The following is a 21,592-nucleotide window of genomic DNA, read 5'->3' as shown; positions in this document are numbered from 1 at the left end:
CTATTGTTATGCGAAACTAGAAGAACGAAAGGAAGACAGAGAAAATTGTTTCTGAATGCTAATTGATTAAGGGGAGTCGATTAGATCAAGCCCTTCTACAAAAAAATTATAAATATATGGGAATGTTCCTATTTATACTATATGCTTACTACTAGTGTTCCGATAAGGACTTTTATCAGGAGAACAGTAGCAATGACTTTCCCAAAACGTATACCGGTTGAATCCTGGAGCGCGGATACTTCTTTAGAAACCCCGAAATTCATTACATTTGATGCATACAACACATTATATGCAATTGGTACACCTATGATGGAGCTCTATAGCAATGCTGTTGCAGAATATGGAGTTAAAGTTGAGCCAGAAGTCCTTACTAGAAATTTTGGGGCGGCTTACAGAAAGGTAAATAATCTATACCCAAATTATGGTAGGGATAGTGGTATAACTTCCGAGGAATGGTGGAAAATAATGGTGCGTGAGGTTTTTGCTCCTTTAGAGTTGAGTTCGAAAGCAATTGATAATGTTTTAGCTACTTTCTCAACCCATAAGACGTACTTTATGTATCCTGATCTTCCAGAGCTGTTGGAAATGCTACATGTCAAATACCCCAATACTATCTTGGGTATAATTAGTAATGCTGATCCTATTTTTTTTAATGTTGTAAAAGGTTTCGAATTAGATAAATATTTTAAAGATAACCTATACATCTCTTACGAACTAGGTTATGGCAAACCATCAAAGGAAATATTTGACTATGCGATCGAAGACGTTCTACGGAAACACCCTGAACTATTGGAAGGTACTTCTCGTGATGACTTTAAGAAATATTGTTGGCACATAGGAGATGAAAAGGTAAATGATATGGAAGCACCTGTAAAGGCCGGCTGGTACGGTTTCTTGCTAGATCGCGGTAATAAATTTGGATTCTTTGATAGAGAATTTAAAGAAAAGGAGCGTGATATAGCAATGCATAAGATTGACCACGACATTAAAACCTCATGGGAAACGGGTATTGCTCAAACGGATACTATTCAACTTTCTGAACGCGAGCTAGTTCTGTCTAATCTAAAAACGCTGGAAGTAATTTTGAACAACCCAAAGAAATAGAAATTCATTGTGACACTGTAAATGTATTTATGATTAATAAAAAGTAAAGTCTTTTGAGAAGAGAGTGTTTGGAATATTAACCTTAGATGATTACTCAACGTCTACTCACCTAAAAATAAGAAAAAAAAGAAAATAAGATATGCTGCTAAGACTTACAAATTTCCAAATATGCAAATCAGATTATGAATTCTAAATTATTAATGTACAGATTATAATGACTCTATATGTATATAAATAAATTCAAACACTAATTGTCTTCCAGATGTTCAAACCATCAGTACCAGTACTAACTAAACAACCAGGTATCTGGTTATGCCATTTTACATCTTTGACTTCTTTTTGCCAATGTACAAACAGTAATTGTGGTGGAATATCTCTTAATTCTTTAGTTTCTTGAGCTTGTTGTTTAATTTCTTCATCATCAGCTTCAACAGAAAGATCCCATAGAGTGACTGTGTTATCCTCTGAAGCTACAGCAACGATGGATTCTTCAAGAGGGTTAAAAGCTATAGAAGTAATGGCACCTTTGTGGAAATTGTATTGAGCAACTGGCTGGGCAGAATTGCTATTTTCTGGTGTAAATTGCCTTAAATCCCATACACCCCAAGTACCATTATCATCACCGCTTGCAAGTAGATAACCAATTTTTTCATTCCAACTGATAACATTAACGTCTGTGTTTGAAGCTCTGACAGAAATAGCAGGTTTGTGCTTCTTTGATCTAGTATCCCAGATTCTGATATAACCATCACAGCCAGCAGTTGCAAAGACTGTGGCTTCAGTTCTCGACCATTGAATATCTTCAATGGATTGGTTGTTACCTACCGTAAAAGGTTGCTTATCAGTTATCCATTTAGAGGTTGTTCTTTGGGTCAAATACGTCTGTCCAGAACAATCACCAGTTAAAAGCGCACCAGTCTTGATTAATGGAGACCAGTCTAAACCATAACCTTCAACATTCCCATGATTTTTGATTGTGTGAATTGGTCTTTTTGCGCTTTTTGGAATCTGGTAACCAGGAGTGTTAAAAGCCTTGGCCTGAGGGCCTAAATCGAAGATATATGCTTCACCATTCTCAGACATCGTTGCAGCTAAAACTTCTTGTCCAGGCGTAGCAAACGGTGAAACCTTGAGTCTGTTTGTAGTGTCCCTCAAAGAAATATTTTCATTTTCAATGATAGGCTCAACATCATCATCTTCCTCTTCTTCCTCTTCTTCCTCATCATCTTTTAGAAGGGTCTTGGTTAAATTTGATAAACTTAAAACCATTAACTCATTATCCTTCTTCTTTGAAGCTTGTGTGGCAGTAGTCATTAAAATGGATTGTGGATAACTTCTACGCTCTGAACCAAGAGTATCTGGAATGATATCTAAAGTTAAACAGGGCCATGGCATGTTGACGTTGTGAAGCATTTCATAGACAGTAGGATCGGCTTCCAAAACCTCATCAGGTCCTAGAGGACGAGACATGTGTGGTAAGTACAATTGTTGGCCGTTACCTTCTTCTTCCTGTTCATCCTTTTTGATTAACTCCTGGGCTTTAGCTTCCTGCTTCTTCAAGAATTCTTGTTCATCGGTGGCTTCATCTTCATCGTCATCCTCACCATCAATTTCAATGATTTCTCCATCACTATCAAATTCATCACTGACCTCACCATTGAATTCATCCATTGGGACTTCACCATCGTCAGTAACAAGGGATTTTGGAACAGATGAAGAATCTGTTTTAGCAGAGACAACTCTCTCATCAACGTCTTCTAATGATCTCTTCGGCATCTATAGTGTAATTATTTTGGTGGTTATTTTTTGTGCTTTTCTCGAGCTTATATAAATCTAGGATATCCTAAAAGTAAGGAAAATCTGAAACCTTTTTCCTGTTTTTAAATTCGATAATAATATCTGTAAATTCTGAAAGCTCATCGCATCCGAAATAATAAAAAAAATTTTCATGCGATGAGCAGGAAAAAAAAGAAAGAAAAAAACATAATAAGGTACAAATAAAAACCAAGATACGTAATATTAGGAATCGTTGGATCAAACGTTATCGGGCATAAAATCAATCTGTATAAAACTCATCTTCACTTAATTTCTTCTTCTTTGCCATTTTTTTCTCCACTTTCCTAGCCTTTTCTGCTGCTAATAATTCCTCCCTATTTTGTTCTATGTAGTTAATGAAGAACATTGGATCCTTCGATTTCTTTGCTTCATGTAAAAATGATTCAACATTGTCAATTACTTCGACTCTTGTTTTCGTTAGTCTATTAAGTACTTTATTATCTCTGGCAAAGCATTCTTTACGCTTGCAGTATTTTAAGGATTTAAAAGACACCTCTCCTGGCTTCATGTAGCGGTTCTTACGTAAATTATGCCAAGGAGTATATAAAATCGTACATTGTGGTAGTTTATTCCCTTGTATCGACTCAGATTTACATAACTGTAAACAATCATTAACAACTTCACTTGGGACATCTTCCAGACCTTTCTCCTCTGTATTCATTTTAAGGTATACATGACCACTAGAATATTTGTCAGCATGAAACCACATGTAATTCAACTCCCTGTAACCGTATTTGATAAGCATATCATTCTCAAATTTGTCTTTACCCACAACTACTTGACGTGCCATTCCGGGCGCCGGTTCTGAAACATAGAAGTACATTATCCCTCCCTTCGTTATATCTTCTAAAACCAATGGAGTCCCGTAGTGTACACAAATTGTCCTAGTGATAACTATTTTGTAAATTAATAACTATTTATTGGATTGAGATATCAATATCTCTATATTGTTTCTTGAAACTGATACTTTATTCGTTAGAGGAGAGCTTGTATTACCCGGATATCAGTGGCTTTCTTTTCCGCTTGGCGGCTAAATTTGATAGGACAGATAAACGGTTGATACATGTAGATTATTCTTCGTTTTAATAGTTTCATATTTTACTATGACCAGTAGGAGTAAGACATGTCTGTTCTGGCTCTTTCACTGAATTTCAATATTCTAAGGTATAGTTATTATAATGACAAGTTACCAGCACCACAAGGGTTCAGTAGTACCTTTGCTAAGATGAAATATAATTTATGGACACATATAACTACTGAGGGGCTTTCATTTCAGATGGAACAGGATTCCACAGGAAAATTACGATTTCAGGTTGTAGGGAGAGAACAGATAGTAGAGAAAAAGGTCTATGAGAAAATCCATACATCTATGCTTCGAATACAATCAGATGTTCAATTTTCGGCAAAGTTGCCAGTTATTTCTTGTAAATATTTAGTAACGAGTGGGGAAGAGCAATTGATGAGGAGATTTCAGTTGGAGCTAAGAGAAAAGGATTTTAATCAACTCTATGATGTATTGTTATTTTTAGGAACGAAAGTGAAAGACGCTAGGGTTGTGAACACTGATGGTGTGATTGAGAAAGTTGTGGGAGCCCATTTTGAACCATCTAACTCTAAATTATTGGATTTGATAAATTTGTCAAAAAATGATGATATAGCTACAAAACATAAAAATTACCAAGCGGATATATTAGAAACTCAACTAACTGATAATGCTGAGCACACAAATCTGGACGTATTATGTACCCAGTCGTACAAAAATGATGAATTAGATTTTGTACATCATAGCAAAGATATTGAAAAAATGGGATATAACAGTAAATCGGGTGAGGATGTACATCATTTAAATATCGAGAATGTTAGTAAAATCTCTTCTACAACTCTTAAAGAACCGAATCAGAGGACAGAGATCAGAACAAGAGATAATATACAATCATCTCATCATATCGCTTTGCAAGATGAGAATATAAAAGATAAAAAAGAAAACATAGAGTTAGAGCTAAATAATCAGCCATGTACAACTGTAGTAGGTATGAAATGTCCAGTTCTAGCTCTAGATCAAAATAATAATTTAAATAATATGAGAATAAAATCAAATGAATTAATATCTTTGGAATTTAAGCCTATTCTTTCTAAAAGCATTATAAAAAAAAAATTGAAGGATAGAAAATTCATGAAGTGGGTTCGAGAAGTTGAGTCTTACTTCTTGTCAATTGATACAAAAAATTCAATGAAGAGAAGAGCTCGGCAAAAGTTTAGATAACCGTGCTAAATAAAAGCACATACTGGCTAGACCATAATTTTTTTTTGAAGATTACTAAACATCTATGCCATCGCCTTAAGAACCGGAAACTAATTTTGTGTGGGAACGAGGCAGTTACCGTTAGCTTTTAAGATCTCGTTTAAATTAATTACCGAAAAACCCAAAAGATGAAAAAAGAAAGATCATTATAGTGGAATCTGAAGGTGGCTAGTTGATACAAAAAGTTTTGATTTTTATATAAGAATGACTTGCATTTATATAGGCACTACCTTTTGCTTTTATATATTAACTAGTGTTGCATCATAAGGTGGTAAATATTACTATTGCACACAGATATGGCCAATTTCACGAATGCCTATTTCCAGGCGGAAGATTATCTTATCAACAAATTAAAAGAAGCTCCATATGTACACCAATTTATCCATGACAAACATAGTGCTAGAATTACCTTATTTTTGTTGGTGATAGGTACCGTAGCTTTTTTTCAAGAGTTATGGATCACCATAGAAATGAGTTTACTTCAAAAAGAGACATACGATGAGTTAAACCTTGGTAGAATAGATGAAGGTTTAAAGTTACACAGAATGATCGTTAGTGATGAATACCACAGCCGTGAGTACAAAGATGAAAAAAGCGGTATAGTGATTGAAGAATTTGAGGACAGGGATAAATTTTTTGCTAAGCCTGTCTTCGTTTCTGAGGTCACTGTGGATTGCAATGTTGAAAAGAATGGAAAAATTATGCTCAAGAAACCTCTTAGATTCCATATTGAATTTACTCCAGAAGAATGGGAACTGGAAAAGAGACCTGAGTTTGGTTGTTCGCTAGGAGTTTTAAGATTAAAACTATATCACTTGTTTAAGGATTCTACTTTATATAATGATTATGTTGATCCATCTAATGACAAGTTCACTATTTCTCAAGGCGTCCGTATTTTCAACAGAGCTGATGAAATTTTGCCAACCAATGTTGATGATGTCCAGCTATGTTTTTTAAAAATTGAAACTGGCTGCCGCATAAGGGCAACTTTTATAATCAACTAGTGAGTGGACTCAGAAGGAAGGGTGTGATAAAAAAAGAAAGAAAACTGATACACACCCATTAAATATAAAAAAATTGCATTTCCAGATAAACCTTTTTCTATATATTGATTTATAATAATTTGTGCTATATGCTCATTACTTCTAAGAATTTTGAACGATAATGTTAGCTTTCAACCCTTGGAACACCGACGTCATTTAAGTGTAACTGGTTCTCAGACCACGCCCACAGTCTCATAATTTGTACCAACTTCGGCTCATATTGGAATTCGGAAAGGTCTGCACTCTCATTTTCTTCATTTACTTTCGAATTCTCCATAATATGGGATGATTGGTTTGTATCTTCATCAGCATTATTCTTCTTATTTTCACCGGCTAAATCATTCTGAGACTGGTCTGATGCTTCTTGCCTTCTCAGCAACTCAGTGGTTTCTGTCCAGTATGATCCAGAGTTTCTATTTGCATTTATAGAGGACGAATTATCATGCCTAAACTCATTCTTAAATTTGTCAAAAGACTTTGTACTGTTTATATCCTTATATTTCTCGTTGTTAGATATCTCTTCATTAAATTCCTCTTTGTTTTTTATCTTTAGAATGTTGGTATTTATAGCATTTTCTGCCTGAATAAAGTTTCTTCTTGGATCTACAACTATATCAATATCCTTGAATTTCAGAGATATGGAATTGTCAACAATCAAGTTAGAATTTACGATATGTTTCAATAATGTGCGATTCACGAGGTCGGCAACATGTGACCGTAATGTAAGTGAATATAGATTCTTGAGACTGTCAGGCAATCTTGGGGCAGCCGTTTCATCCATTAAAGAGTGCATAGGAAACAATAACAAAGTCATTGTTAGTTCTAATTCCTTCATATGTTGTTTATTCTTAGCTGCCTTCATAGTTAGTTTGTCCTGAGAATATGCTATTAAGTCAAGAATGAACTTATTGTCATTCTCATCAGCACTTCCTTTCTGTATTTGGATATGATGATTCCTAATTATTTCAATTAGGTTTAGAAGAAGCAGCTTAAAATGGAGATCATCGTCACTATGAGAGTCAAAATTGTAGATTCCAGGAATCGTCTCCTTATTCTTCTCTCCCGAAGATTCGTTGAACAAATGTGGATTGGATCTATCGACATTATGTGAGTTTAAACTAGAATCAACTGTATTCTCTAGAACCTCAACGCCAAAAATAGCATTTATAGTCTCCATAGCTTTTGTTATCTCCCCTGTTTTAATCATATGTATTATCTGAGCCCGCTCACGAATTTTATAAAAGGAATTAAACTCCACGGAATCCTTATTAGTCTTAATATAGCCCAATTCCTTTGCCATTCTCAAACTAGACTCTTCAAATGCCATAGAAACAAAATAGTTCAGCAGTAATTTTGGAATGGATGGTTCTCTAATTGATTGCATTTCCATCGAGCTTTGGGCAGAAAACTTAGCATTAGTAGCAGGCCTATCTAGAACACCCATAGCCCTCTTGTTATACATCTCACCAAGTTTAGAGTACTGTCTCACAACATCCCTCCACTCCTGTTGGTTAAAACTCCTTTCTTCATAAGACTTTCCGAGCCGCTTCTTGGAATCCTCAGGCCTCTCCTCACTTCTAATACTCATTATTGTTTGTTTCGCACAAAATTAGTAGTTGCCCAATAATTGAATTCAAATGGACTATACCAACAATTTACTATATGTAAGATAGATAATGAAAAGGTTCCTCTTAAGAAATAGTGTTCCCCTTTGTCCTTCCAATTTCACTTCCCTCTCCGTTTTTTTTAATGCCCGAATTGCTTTAAGAGACTCATAAGTTTGGGCAGTATGGGGCTAAAAGTCAATCAAAATCCAACCCAAGATCTATAATCAAACAATTACTTGTGAATGATGGTCTCTATACAATTTGATATTGGCAATTGTAAAATGACATGCCAAAAAGTAGCTTCTAGCATTGACTTATCATGCATTTTGTAAGAAAACCAGATGGCAGTATTTATGTATATAAAAGTCACACTATAGGTACATTCAGAACTATTTAACATGTAAAGAGGAGATGTACAAGAATATTCCCTAAAACATTTGTTCAGATACTTGTATGGCATTTTTTTTTAGAAGGTAACTTGCTAATCAATGGGATTCAATCAACTTATCAATCGTTGAGCTTATGGTTCCCGTTTTTTTAAGTTTCTAAGAAAAAAATATACATTTTCTAAGTGACACAGTAGATGGGAGAGAAGAAGGAAGGGAATGGTTTAATAAAGCAGGAAGTAGTTAACGATAGATACCTTCTCTATAGTCTATTGAACACTACTTAAAACGAAGTAATTTATATTGGATAAAAAGGCTGATATACGTACTCTACAAAATGTCAAGGAAATTTGATTTGAAGGCAATCGCTGATATATCTGTGCTAATTGGTACAGGTATTTCATTATATTATCTGGTTAACAGGCTACTAAATGATATGGAAAATGGACCTATGGGTGGAAGGTCGAAGGAGGCTCGTGCTCAGCAGTCTCAGAAGTGGGAGAAACTATTGGAAAAGAACCCCGAGTTGGAGAAGACCGAACTCTCAGCATATGAGCGCACGATTCTAAGCTCCGTGGTAATTGCAGAAGATATCGACGTGACATTCAAAGATATCGGTGGACTAGACAGTGTTATTGCAGATTTAAACGAGAGTGTAATTTACCCTTTGACTATGCCTGAACTATACACTAATAATCCACTTTTGACTGCACCAAGTGGTGTACTGTTATATGGCCCGCCTGGATGTGGTAAGACAATGCTAGCCAAGGCATTAGCTAAAGAGAGTGGCGCTAATTTCATATCTGTTAGAATGTCCACTATAATGGATAAATGGTATGGTGAGTCCAACAAAATTGTTGATGCAATGTTTTCCCTGGCGAATAAGCTAGAACCCTGCATAATATTCATCGATGAGATTGATTCTTTCTTGAGAGAAAGGTCTTCTACAGACCACGAAGTTACTGCAAACTTGAAGGCTGAGTTTATGACTCTATGGGATGGTTTACTGAATAACGGCCGTGTTATGATTATTGGTGCTACTAATAGAATACACGATATAGATGATGCGTTTTTACGTAGACTACCGAAGAGATTCCTTGTGTCTTTGCCTAACACCGAACAAAGACTGAAAATTCTCAAAGTTTTGCTAGCGTCTACAGAAGTTGACAAAAAGAGCTTTGATATGAATCTAATAGCTAAATGTTCAAAGGGGTTATCGGGTTCTGATTTGAAAGAATTATGTAGGGAAGCTGCTTTGAGAGCTGCGAAGGAAGCGATGAAGCAAAAGAGAGAGCTCAAAGAACAAGGTTTGGATATGCAAACAGTCAAGTTAAGACCTTTGACTACTAATGACTTCATTGCAAACATAAAAACCGAGGCTGCTGCTCAAGTTGTGTCAGAAGCTACTCTAGACTAGAACGTACTAATGATCCATGAAAATACCAAAATAATACTACATTAACAAGTTTTGTAATGAAATTAATTTTCAGAACATCTTTATAAATTAGTTATTCTTTAATCAATTGTATATAGTTTTATGAACATCTATTATGCTCCATCCTAAAAATTAAATAGTCAACGCATTAAAATCAAATAGTTGTGATCTTTAAAAGACCTAAAAATTATCTATGTCATATGTTACGTCTTAAAAAATTTCTGCTATAATTTTTTTTTCCACTTTTTTTTTTCAAACACAGTTTCCCCATTATATATAAGTCGAGAACCTCTGTTGAAAAAGTAAAATCCGAAATATTATCTATAGGATACAACAAATCAAACAAAGAAATATTAAAACCAGCATTGACTTATTTTGGTTATGGCAGGAGCTATTCCAACTTAAGAATTTTCTAGTTTTTTTGTTATTTTTGTAATACCTGATGGCGACTTCGAAGATTTATGATTCTTTTTCCTCCGTGGGTCATAGATTCAAAGCGTTGCCTATAAGAAATGTACTGTGTTAGTCAAATAGGAAATAAAATTAAGACTTTCACTTCATTGGATTTTCTGGATGCTTGCATTCGAACGAATATTTGGAACGGTCCCTCTAGGGCGACCATGTTCTTTGTTTTATTCAATGATACATTATTGTTTATATCTAGAGTATTTATTTTTTTTTTTCGTCTTGTATTGTATAATATTATTATTGCTTGAAAAACCCAGAGGAAGATACCTTAAGTTCTTGTGGCAATTCTAGTTTCTTGTCTACACATAAGACAGTGATGAGAATCGGTACCCGTACTGCTTTCTCCAACAATTCATTTTTACCAGGTCGTATCTGCTGAAATGAAAGCAACTTATTCCACTGATCAACGCCCTCAAACTTGCTCTTTGTAATCTCCACAATACTAGCCATCTTTTGGATATGATCCCCATATGAAACCACCACTATTATTCTCTTTTCTTTCAGGACTGTCTCAAGCCTGCTCACCCTATTGGAAATCTTATCATTCTTGGTAATCTTCTCAACTATAACGTTACCGGACAATATATTTGGTATGATCTGGGCCTTGATAAAATCAAAACATTGGGAGTAGTTATCCAAGGATAATTGAGTATCCAAACCATTATATAAAACACGGTTAGTCATTTTATCTCCCTATAATAAAAACTATCAATCCTTCACACTTTCTTTCAGTTATATATTTTATGTAACAACTACACTATATATATATAGACCTCATCGCATTTTCTTAATTAAAAAAGCAAAATTTTTTATTTATTGAACTTTTTTTTCAAAATTTTCCAAAAGTCAAAAAAATTGCTAGTTAACGAAGAAAAAAAAAAAATTCAACATACAGCAAAAAAAAAGGGAAGAATTGAGATTTAAGCATGCAGTTAAATAAAATCGATTTTACTATTCTAATTGAAAATAGTAAATAAGTATAGAAGGATATAAAGCAAAATGTCATTTGTGAGATATTACAGTGTTGCTAGGACTCCTGTTAAATTGGCATATGACTATATAGTTGGGAACAAAGCTAATGCCAGCACTAGATCTCCGATAGTCATCTTACATGGGTTGTTCGGGAACAAACTCAATAACCGTACTGTTGGTAGGGGTCTGAACCAGAATCTGGGCCGGGACGTTTATCTAGTAGATTTGAGAAACCACGGAGACTCGCCTCGTGCGACACCTCACGATTACGAGGCCATGCGGCTGGACATCGAGGGTTTCCTTGACGAACACCGAATTGCCAACCCCATCATACTGGGCCACTCTATGGGCGCCAAAGTCGCCATGCGGTGCTGCCTGTACAACCCGACGCGGTACTCGATGTTAGTCAGCATGGAGAATGCACCAGTGAGCGTTCTACCGAACGGCAAGTTCGTGGAGTACATCGACACACTTCAGAGACAGGTCGGGAGAAAGATCACACTCAGGGAAGCCGAGCAGGAGCTCGCTGTCCACGAGAAGAACCAATTAATACTGAAGTTCCTCATGACTATCCTTAGACGCAGCCGCGGGACCGGTGAAATTGAGAGCAAGCTTCCTCTGGATACACTCCGTGACGCCATCGTGAAGGGAAAGATCGCGGAGTGGGATGTTCCCGGAGAAAAGCAGTACACTCACCCCAGCTTATTCCTCCGCGGCACGGAATCCCCTTACATCGCAGACGAGTACATCGTTCCTATCAGTACACAATTTCCCAACTTCGAACTGCGTGACATCAAGGGTGGCCACTATATCAACGTAGAAAACTCAAAAGCTTGTATAGATCTGATATCCGAGTTCATCGACAGGAAAGAAGATTTGTAAATATGATTCCCAATTTTTTTTTTTCGTGTAGATGTTTTCTCAACACGAAAAAAACAAAAAACATCACTGTATCTAATATAAATATTCTAAATATAGTAGCATATAATAAACGCCTTTTTTATTTATTTATTTATTTGTTTAATTCAGCAAAAAAGAAAGAGAGGGAAAAAAAATAGGGATGGGATGGGATCGGAAAAGGGTTTTCATTTTTCTGATTCCATCCTCCCCCACATAGTTTTCTGTGCCGTAGGAAACCACTCAAACTCCGTCATGGATGACTAGATGTGGGCTTAGCCCCATCAAACGTCCCCGAGGAGAGAGACACAGAACTGAGAGGAGGAAGGGGAGGGGGAAAGGTACGCAGAAAAACAGCGTGGGGGGGGGGAAGGAAGGCTTTCATTTATATCAGCAAATGGCCGTACAATAAAAAACGGATTACACTAATACATAAACAAAAGGAGCCCTTAGTAAAACAGCTGCACAAAAGAAAACGAAGAGACAGTAAACGTACAGTAAAAAAAAAAAAAGGAGATCAACGTAGCGTCAATCCGGGGAACCCATTTCCTCTCATCTCGAAAAAATAAGTGCAATATAAACGTATATGGGATCAATTGAGCTTCCTAAATAGGATATAAAAGATGCCATATTTAGTGATCCATTAGATAACTGCGTAGGGCACCCTAAATCAATTAGCTGGAGTCAGTAGGCTGAGGACAGAGAAAAGTGAATAAAAAAAAAAGAGATATAAATAAAAGATACAATAAAATAAATCCGTAAGAAAACCCTGTATAAAGATAAACTAGATGCAATGTTAGGAAAAAGGGCATTAGGCCCAAAAATCAGTGTTTTCTTGTTCATTGCTTCTACAGTATTTTTTATCAAAAAAAAAGAGAATACAACACCAACCACAATAACTCGAAATTAAAAATATTATTAAAAAAAAATTTTTTTTCTCTTCCATTCGTGTTCGTGACTATATATAATGGAATATAGTCAACTCCTAATATTAATTACCCATATTACTTCAATATATAATTCAATAAATAGGTAAAACCAATTTATTTTTTTATTATTTTATTAATAATAGCCGCTTCCCATCTTCTTCTATCACATAAAAACAACAACATTATAAACCTATTGAATTTAAAATAAGAATAATAAAAAAAAAAATAAAAAAATGTCATATGACAATTGGAATAATGGTGGTGAGAACTACTACAATTCCGGGATGGAAAATCCTGAATATGACGCTCAAGGACAGGAGGGTTACTATGATGAGTATGGACAGCCTTATGCTGGTGGAGAGATGCAGAACAATATGAACTACGAGGCTGATGGTTACTATGACCCGTATTACAACAATAATGTTCAAGGGAACAACATGATGATGCAGCCAGATCAGTCTAATTTCTCTGATTTCAGCAGCTACGGTCCTCCTCCCTTCCAACAGAATCAGGCTACCTATACGCCATCGCAGCTGAGTTATAACAACAATAATGGCATGGGTGGTAGTAACGGTATGAATATGTCCGGATCCTCGACTCCCGTTTACGGTAACTACGACCCTAATGCTATTGCTATGCAGTTGCCCAACGATCCGTACCCTGCATGGACAGCTGATCCTCAGGCACCTGTTACAGTAGAGCAAATAGAAGATGTTTTCATTGATTTGACCAACAAGTTCGGTTTCCAAAGAGATTCTATGAGAAACATTTTTGACTTATTTATGGTGCTGTTGGACTCTAGGACTTCCAGAATGTCTCCAGATCAAGCGCTGCTGTCTGTTCATGCGGACTACATCGGCGGTGATACTGCTAACTACAAGAAGTGGTATTTTGCAGCCCAACTTGATATGGATGATGAAGTTGGGTTCAGAAATATGAAATTAGGTAAACTGTCCAGAAAAGCCAGAAAAGCCAAGAAGAAGAATAAAAAAGCTATGGAGGAGGCTAATCCCGAGGATGCCGAAGAGGTGCTGAACAAGCTAGAAGGCGATAACTCTTTAGAGGCTGCTGACTTCAGATGGAAGACTAAAATGAACGCTTTAAGCCCTATCGAAAGAGTCCGTCAAGTTGCTCTATGGATGTTAATCTGGGGTGAAGCCAATCAAGTCAGATTTACCTCAGAATGTCTGTGTTTCATTTACAAGTGTGCAACTGATTACTTGGAGTCTCCTTTGTGCCAGCAAAGAACAGAGCCTATGCCAGAAGGTGACTACTTGAACAGAGTTATCACGCCAATCTATACATTTATTAGAAATCAGGTTTACGAAATTGTAGAAGGCCGTTACGTTAAGCGTGAAAAGGACCACAACAAAATCATCGGTTATGATGACGTTAATCAACTGTTCTGGTATCCAGAAGGTATTACAAAGATTGTTCTGGAAGATGGTACTAAGTTAACTGATATCCCTAGTGAAGAACGTTACTTGAGATTAGGTGAGGTGGAATGGAATAACGTCTTTTTCAAGACATACAAAGAAACCCGTACATGGCTACATTTGGTCACCAACTTCAACCGTATTTGGATTATGCACGTCTCAGTGTACTGGATGTACACTGCGTATAACTCCCCAACATTTTATACACACAACTACCAACAGCTGGTAAACAACCAACCTGTTCCTGCTTATAGATGGGCTAGTGCTGCTTTAGCTGGTACTGTAGCCAGTGCTATCCAACTTTTCGCTACTGTTTGTGAATGGTGCTTCGTTCCAAGAAAATGGGCAGGAGCTCAACATTTGTCTAGAAGATTTTGGTTCCTATGGGGTATTCTTGGTGTCAACCTTGGCCCTCTTATCTTTGTCTTCGCTTATGAACCCGATACTGTACAATCTAAAGCTGGTCACGCTGTTGCCGCTGTCACGTTTTTCATTGCTGTTGCTACAGTTATATTCTTTTCTGTTATGCCTCTTGGTGGTTTGTTCACCTCCTATATGCAAAAATCCAGTAGAAGATATGTGGCCTCGCAAACCTTTACAGCTTCATTTGCCCCATTACAGGGTTTAGATAGATGGATGTCTTACCTAGTGTGGGTTACTGTTTTTGGTGCCAAATACTCAGAATCATATTTCTTCTTGATTTTATCTCTGAGAGATCCTATTAGAATTTTATCTACGACTACAATGAGATGTACAGGTGAATACTGGTGGGGATCAACCCTTTGTAAGCATCAATCGAAGATCACTTTGGGATTTATGATTGCTACTGATTTTATTCTATTCTTCCTGGATACTTACTTGTGGTATATTGTCGTTAACTGTGTGTTCTCTGTTGGTAAATCGTTCTACTTAGGTATCTCTATCTTGACTCCATGGAGAAATATTTTCACTAGATTACCAAAGAGAATTTATTCCAAGATTTTGGCTACAACCGATATGGAAATCAAGTACAAACCAAAGGTTTTAATTTCTCAAATCTGGAATGCAATCATTATATCCATGTACAGAGAACATTTACTGGCTATTGATCATGTTCAAAAATTACTTTACCATCAAGTTCCATCAGAAATAGAAGGTAAGAGAACATTGAGAGCTCCTACTTTCTTTGTATCTCAGGATGATAATAACTTTGAAACTGAGTTTTTCCCAAGAAATTCCGAGGCTGAGCGTCGTATTTCATTTTTTGCCCAATCATTGGCTACCCCAATGCAAGAGCCTTTACCAGTCGATAACATGCCAACGTTTACAGTCTTAACTCCTCACTATAGTGAAAGAATTTTACTATCTCTAAGAGAGATCATTCGTGAAGATGACCAGTTTTCAAGAGTTACCTTATTGGAATATTTGAAGCAACTACACCCAGTAGAATGGGAATGTTTTGTTAAGGATACCAAGATTTTGGCCGAAGAAACAGCTGCCTATGAGAATGAAGAACCTTTAGATAATGAAAAGAGTGATGCTTTAAAAAACCAAATCGATGACTTACCATTTTACTGTATTGGTTTCAAATCAGCCGCTCCTGAATACACTTTACGTACACGTATCTGGGCTTCGTTAAGATCTCAAACCTTGTATCGTACAGTTTCAGGTTTCATGAACTATTCTAGAGCAATCAAGTTACTGTATCGTGTTGAAAATCCAGAAATAGTACAAATGTTTGGTGGTAACGCTGAAGGTTTGGAAAGAGAATTAGAAAAGATGGCTAGAAGAAAATTCAAGTTTTTGGTTTCTATGCAGAGATTGGCTAAATTTAAGCCTCACGAATTGGAAAATACTGAATTTTTGTTGAGAGCATACCCTGATTTACAAATTGCTTACTTGGACGAAGAACCTCCATTAAATGAAGGAGAAGAACCAAGAATCTACTCTGCTTTGATTGATGGTCACTGTGAAATGCTTGAAAATGGTCGTAGACGTCCTAAATTTAGAGTGCAATTATCTGGTAACCCTATTCTTGGTGATGGTAAATCTGATAATCAAAATCATGCTTTGATTTTTTACAGAGGTGAATATATTCAACTGATCGATGCTAACCAAGATAACTATTTGGAAGAGTGTCTGAAGATCAGATCTGTCTTAGCTGAATTCGAGGAATTGAACACCGAACAAATATATCCATATACCCCAGGTGTCAAATACGAGGATCAAAGAACCAATCATCCAGTTGCTATTGTCGGTGCCAGAGAATACATTTTCTCTGAAAACTCCGGTGTTCTTGGTGATGTTGCTGCTGGTAAAGAACAAACATTTGGTACCTTATTTGCTCGTACGTTAGCTCAAATTGGTGGTAAACTGCATTATGGTCACCCTGATTTTATTAATGCTGCATTTATGACAACTAGAAGTGGTATTTCTAAAGCACAGAAGGGTCTACATTTGAACGAAGATATCTATGCTGGTATGAATGCTATGTTAAGAGGTGGACGGATTAAGCACTGTGAATACTACCAGTGTGGTAAAGGTAGAGATTTGGGTTTCGGTACTATCTTAAATTTCACAACTAAAATTGGTGCCGGTATGGGTGAACAAATGTTGTCTCGTGAATATTATTACTTAGGTACTCAGCTTCCAGTTGATCGTTTCTTGACATTCTACTATGCACACCCTGGGTTCCACTTGAATAACTTATTCATTCAATTGTCCTTGCAAATGTTTATGCTAACATTGGTTAACCTTCACGCATTAGCTCATGAATCCATTCTATGTATTTATGACAGGAACAAGCCTAAAACTGATGTCCTGTATCCAATTGGTTGTTACAACTTTTCCCCAGCTATTGATTGGGTTAGACGTTACACATTGTCAATTTTCATTGTTTTCTGGATTGCATTCGTTCCTATTGTTGTCCAAGAATTGATCGAACGTGGTTTATGGAAAGCTACTCAGAGATTCTTCCGTCATATCTTGTCCTTATCACCAATGTTTGAAGTGTTCGCCGGTCAAATTTATTCAGCTGCATTATTGAGTGACATGACAGTTGGTGGTGCTCGTTATATCTCAACTGGTAGAGGCTTTGCTACTTCTCGTATCCCATTTTCTATATTGTACTCAAGGTTTGCCAGTTCAGCTATATACATGGGAGCTAGGTCTATGTTGATGTTACTCTTCGGTACTGTTGCACATTGGCAGGCTCCATTATTATGGTTCTGGGCTTCGCTGTCAGCTTTACTATTCTCACCTTTTATTTTCAACCCTCACCAGTTTTCTTGGGATGATTTCTTCTTGGATTATAGGGACTATATCAGATGGTTATCAAGAGGTAACAACAAATATCACAAGAACTCTTGGATTGGGTATGTCAGAATGGCTAGATCTCGTATTACCGGTTTTAAGCGGAAATTAATTGGTGATGACTCGGAAAAGGCAGCTGGTGATGCTAACAGAGCTCATAGAACAAATTTGATTTTAGCTGAATTGTTCCCAACTGCAGTTAACGCTGGTAGTTGTTTTATTGCATTCACATTCATAAATGCGCAAACTGGTGTTAAGGCAACTGATGATGACAGAGTCAACTCTGTTTTGCGTGTCGTTCTATGTACTCTGGGTCCAATAGCTGTTGATGTGGGAGTTTTATTCTTCTGCTTAGGTATGTCCTGTTGTTCTGGTCCTCTATTCGGCCTATGTTGTAAGAAGACTGGTGCTGTCATGGCTGCAATTGCACATGGTGTTTCTGTTGTTATCCACATTGGTTTCTTCATAGTGATGTGGGTCCTAGAAGGGTTTAACTTTACTAGAATGTTGGTAGGTGTCATTACCGTTATTCAATGCCAAAGGTTTATTTTCCAATTGATGACAGTTCTATTATTGACAAGAGAATTCAAGAATGACCATGCCAACACAGCATTCTGGACTGGTAAATGGTATAATGCTGGTTTGGGTTACATGGCCTGGACTCAACCAATGAGAGAATTAACTGCTAAGGTTATTGAGTTATCCGAATTTGCCGCTGACTTCGTCCTTGGTCATGTCATTTTATTCGCTCAATTCCCTGTCCTATGTTTCCCTCAAATTGATAAATTCCACTCTATCATGCTGTTCTGGTTGAAGCCATCTCGTCATATCCGTCCTCCAATCTATTCATTAAAACAATCTCGTCTAAGAAAGCGTATGGTTAAGAGATATTTGACTCTATATATCATTGTGTTCTTAGTCTTTGCAGGTGCAATTGTTGGCCCAGCCGTTGCATCCAGTCACGTTCCTAAGGATATCGGTCATACCTTGACTGGACCTTTCCACAACATCGTTCAACCAAGAAATAAGAGTAACAATGATACAGGTTTCCAGATATCAACGTACTTAAGTCACTATTACACTCATACTCCATCTCTAAAGACATGGTCGACTAAAAAATGATTTAATTACCTGACCTTCATTTATGAATCCTACTTGAAAGTTTCCGCATGCTTTGGTTCTTTCATCCATTTCCATTATTGTAGAAAGGGATATTGCTAAATTCAATACCATTTCTATGATTTTTGTCTCATGTTATTCATTACTCGAAACTTTCGTTTCTCTATTATAGGATCTTTTCATAAAAAGCCTGTAACATTTTTTTTTCCAAATCAAACATTTTTAAAATAAAAATATAACTTATAACTATTTATAAATATTCAAGTAAAAAATAAAAGCTTTTATTATACAATTAAAAAAAAACAAAAACAGTTTTAAATCTCAATTGGATTTCAAGAATTATATATGCTATCTACAAATTTGAATGGTCATGTTAAATATATGTTGAATTTTGATGCTAAGTTTTGATAAGCTCCGAAAAATCGAGGATGGCAGATGAAAAGAATAAAGAAAGTGGCATAATAAAAAAGAGCTCTCTTTCGTAAATCAGAGTTCCTAATAATCGGGCACAAAAAAAGATATGAATAATGTCTTTTAAATCCCTTTTCTTAATAATGATAAGTATCATAGCAAATCTTTTATATTATTTTGAATTATTATTCTGAATTACTTTCTAAGATATTATCCGGATATTTGACGTAAGTTACAAGAATATAGCAGTGTCGATTTAAATATAAGGAAATGGAGCTCATAATCATTATCAATCCTTTTTAGATGATCCCCAAGGAAACCCAAATATGGTTTTTGGTCTCATTATTTGGCGTAATTTTGGTTTAATTATATAAAACCTTTTTTCACCAGGAATATCAATGTACATACTAACAAAGTTTGGTTTGTAATTCTTTTCAGATTCGATAGCTTCGATATGTACTAAACCGAGTTTTTTCTTAGATTCCAGGTGAAATCTCATATAATGGTGATGACCACCATATTTATCCACTTTTTCAGTAGATACTATTGGTCTGTTTCTAGTCCACCTATCATTAGTTGCCAATTCACCATAAGCCTTTAGTCTTTCCCTCCTGACTCCACTGTCATCACATTGTAACAGCTTTCTCACATCCTCATTATCTTCAACCATTGACACAGCTCTATTGAACAGCTGAGTGTCTCCAGACGGAGAGAAAAGTTCTGAGAGTATCAGATATAACACTACACCCGAGACACCTACACCACCAACAACTAACAAACTTGAAAAGGTAAATGTAGTCAGTGTCTTTAATTTAGCCCAAAGTGGAATCTTTTTTTGCTTCTTACCTTGGTTAGATTTATCCCCTTGCTTAGGACCATTCGCATCAGTCTTTGAGGAGTAGTGCAGTACATGTTTAACCCTTCCAATTGATACTAATGACCTTGATGTGATAGATGGTCTCGCAATGAGCCCTCCAAATTTTAAAGGTAACATTTCAAACACTAAATTTTATTGCTTGATCTTGTATAAGTTATTTGATACTATATATACAACTTATGTTAAATCCTCCACCTTGAACTTATTACCTAATAATATAATCTGCTATTGAAACATCGATTATTATTGTCATTAATAGTCCAATTCCTCCGAAGTTGCCGACATGGACAACAAACCTTATATCATGTGATAAATTAGTTAAAAATTACTATAAGATGCTATATTTTTCCCCTCATACATGGATCAACAAAGCTTACTATGTTTAGTAAAATTTGACATGCCCCTTTAGTGCAATGGTTAGCATACATTTTTCCGGTGGATGTGATCCGGGTTCGAGTCCCGGGAGGGGCTATACATCAATATAATTTTCTTTTTTCACTTTATTTTAATGTGAATCAAGTGATATTATTAATCATATCAAGAATAGTTTAGACATTCCTCTTTTTATTTTTTATTTTTTTTTTAGTCATATCAATGCAAAGTTATTAATCATTATAAGGACGTTTTTATCTAATACTATTATATTAGGAGAATAAGAAATGGTAGGACATTCTACGAAGACGTACTTTCTCTTATCTCTAAGTTCTATGTCTTGCTTTTTATTATAGACCTTTAACTATTTTTCAACACCTTTCCATCATTCTTCTTATTCCAGTAGGATGTATATTCCTGTTTGAGTGTTACTGGAAATAAATTAAATGTATCTTTCATATATAAGATTCTGGCAATCGGTAAATTAATCATCCAATCCCATATACCCAGATTTCTAACTATCCTCACTGCAAGTAGATAAGCAGAGCCATTGAACATTCCCAGCGTGAAACCAACTAGTACTTGTTCTACAGAATGATAGTGCAGGTACACTCTCGAAAAGGTCACAGATGCAGAGAGTAGAGACAGCACTGCTACCAATGCAATCGACTCAAATTTTGATCGGATTCTATTAGTGTTCAATGGGACAACAATCAAGGACAGTGTGAAATACGCAAGTGTGAAACCCATAAATTGTGAGTGAGCTGAAGGCATCCCATACCCAGACCTAATTGAATTTTCTTGGAAGGAATCTCCAACCCAGTACGGTCTATCTTGTTTAACTATGTTTTTAACAATGTTATTCATGATTTCATTGGAGAGCTGTCCGAGAGCTATAATGCAAGCTTCCAATTCCCTTGTAATAATAAACCATGATAGATAAAATGTAAGGATCAATATCGGAAGTAATGAAAAATAAGCACTTAAAAAAGACAAGAAATCCTCGGGATCATACAATATATACGTATCATCGAATGGAATGATATTTGCATTAGTGGTAACATTCATTATTTTTTCCCCAACCCCAAACCGTATTATTAAAACGCA

General features: G+C 36.1%; 12 protein-coding genes across 12 annotated transcripts; 6 read left to right on the top strand and 6 right to left on the bottom strand.

Annotated features, from left to right (window-relative positions):
• Positions 1-192: 192 nt before the first annotated feature.
• DPI35 (Dpi35p) lies at positions 193-1,104 on the top strand (the record flags this gene model as incomplete). Its single annotated transcript, XM_071054660.1, has 1 exon — positions 193-1,104. One exon carries the CDS (start codon positions 193-195, stop codon positions 1,102-1,104), a length of 912 nt encoding a protein of 303 aa, XP_070909353.1.
• Positions 1,105-1,344: 240 nt separating this feature from the next.
• On the bottom strand, positions 1,345-2,880 carry RRB1 (ribosome biosynthesis protein RRB1; the record flags this gene model as incomplete). Its single annotated transcript, XM_071054659.1, has 1 exon — positions 1,345-2,880. One exon carries the CDS (start codon positions 2,878-2,880, stop codon positions 1,345-1,347), a length of 1,536 nt encoding a protein of 511 aa, XP_070909352.1.
• A 280-nt stretch (positions 2,881-3,160) lies between these two features.
• Positions 3,161-3,763, bottom strand: JLP2 (Jlp2p; the record flags this gene model as incomplete). Its single annotated transcript, XM_071054658.1, has 1 exon — positions 3,161-3,763. One exon carries the CDS (start codon positions 3,761-3,763, stop codon positions 3,161-3,163), a length of 603 nt encoding a protein of 200 aa, XP_070909351.1.
• Positions 3,764-4,063: 300 nt separating this feature from the next.
• On the top strand, positions 4,064-5,203 carry REC114 (Rec114p; the record flags this gene model as incomplete). The annotated part of the gene is made up of 1 exon (XM_071054657.1): positions 4,064-5,203. The coding sequence occupies one exon, from the start codon at positions 4,064-4,066 to the stop codon at positions 5,201-5,203; it is 1,140 nt and encodes a 379-aa protein (XP_070909350.1).
• A 335-nt stretch (positions 5,204-5,538) lies between these two features.
• ERG29 (Erg29p) lies at positions 5,539-6,246 on the top strand (the record flags this gene model as incomplete). The annotated part of the gene is made up of 1 exon (XM_071054656.1): positions 5,539-6,246. The coding sequence occupies one exon, from the start codon at positions 5,539-5,541 to the stop codon at positions 6,244-6,246; it is 708 nt and encodes a 235-aa protein (XP_070909349.1).
• Positions 6,247-6,409: 163 nt separating this feature from the next.
• GID8 (glucose-induced degradation complex subunit GID8) lies at positions 6,410-7,873 on the bottom strand (the record flags this gene model as incomplete). Its single annotated transcript, XM_071054655.1, has 1 exon — positions 6,410-7,873. The coding sequence occupies one exon, from the start codon at positions 7,871-7,873 to the stop codon at positions 6,410-6,412; it is 1,464 nt and encodes a 487-aa protein (XP_070909348.1).
• A 742-nt stretch (positions 7,874-8,615) lies between these two features.
• Positions 8,616-9,695, top strand: MSP1 (protein-degrading AAA family ATPase MSP1; the record flags this gene model as incomplete). Its single annotated transcript, XM_071054654.1, has 1 exon — positions 8,616-9,695. One exon carries the CDS (start codon positions 8,616-8,618, stop codon positions 9,693-9,695), a length of 1,080 nt encoding a protein of 359 aa, XP_070909347.1.
• A 723-nt stretch (positions 9,696-10,418) lies between these two features.
• On the bottom strand, positions 10,419-10,865 carry POP6 (ribonuclease P/MRP protein subunit POP6; the record flags this gene model as incomplete). The annotated part of the gene is made up of 1 exon (XM_071054653.1): positions 10,419-10,865. One exon carries the CDS (start codon positions 10,863-10,865, stop codon positions 10,419-10,421), a length of 447 nt encoding a protein of 148 aa, XP_070909346.1.
• A 315-nt stretch (positions 10,866-11,180) lies between these two features.
• On the top strand, positions 11,181-12,035 carry IMO32 (Imo32p; the record flags this gene model as incomplete). The annotated part of the gene is made up of 1 exon (XM_071054652.1): positions 11,181-12,035. The coding sequence occupies one exon, from the start codon at positions 11,181-11,183 to the stop codon at positions 12,033-12,035; it is 855 nt and encodes a 284-aa protein (XP_070909345.1).
• Positions 12,036-13,212: 1,177 nt separating this feature from the next.
• On the top strand, positions 13,213-18,828 carry GSC2 (1,3-beta-glucan synthase GSC2; the record flags this gene model as incomplete). The annotated part of the gene is made up of 1 exon (XM_071054651.1): positions 13,213-18,828. One exon carries the CDS (start codon positions 13,213-13,215, stop codon positions 18,826-18,828), a length of 5,616 nt encoding a protein of 1,871 aa, XP_070909344.1.
• Positions 18,829-19,525: 697 nt separating this feature from the next.
• TIM21 (Tim21p) lies at positions 19,526-20,230 on the bottom strand (the record flags this gene model as incomplete). Its single annotated transcript, XM_071054650.1, has 1 exon — positions 19,526-20,230. The coding sequence occupies one exon, from the start codon at positions 20,228-20,230 to the stop codon at positions 19,526-19,528; it is 705 nt and encodes a 234-aa protein (XP_070909343.1).
• A 615-nt stretch (positions 20,231-20,845) lies between these two features.
• CAX4 (dolichyldiphosphatase) lies at positions 20,846-21,553 on the bottom strand (the record flags this gene model as incomplete). Its single annotated transcript, XM_071054649.1, has 1 exon — positions 20,846-21,553. One exon carries the CDS (start codon positions 21,551-21,553, stop codon positions 20,846-20,848), a length of 708 nt encoding a protein of 235 aa, XP_070909342.1.
• Between the last annotated feature and the right edge of the window lie 39 nt (positions 21,554-21,592).

Source organism: Nakaseomyces bracarensis, assembly GCF_045282275.1.
Source record: "Nakaseomyces bracarensis strain CBM3 chromosome Unknown Scaff13_0, whole genome shotgun sequence".
Lineage (NCBI taxonomy): Eukaryota > Fungi > Ascomycota > Saccharomycetes > Saccharomycetales > Saccharomycetaceae > Nakaseomyces > Nakaseomyces bracarensis.
The sequence above is the reverse complement of the archived record's forward strand: the minus strand, read 5'-3'. Positions and strand labels throughout refer to the sequence as shown.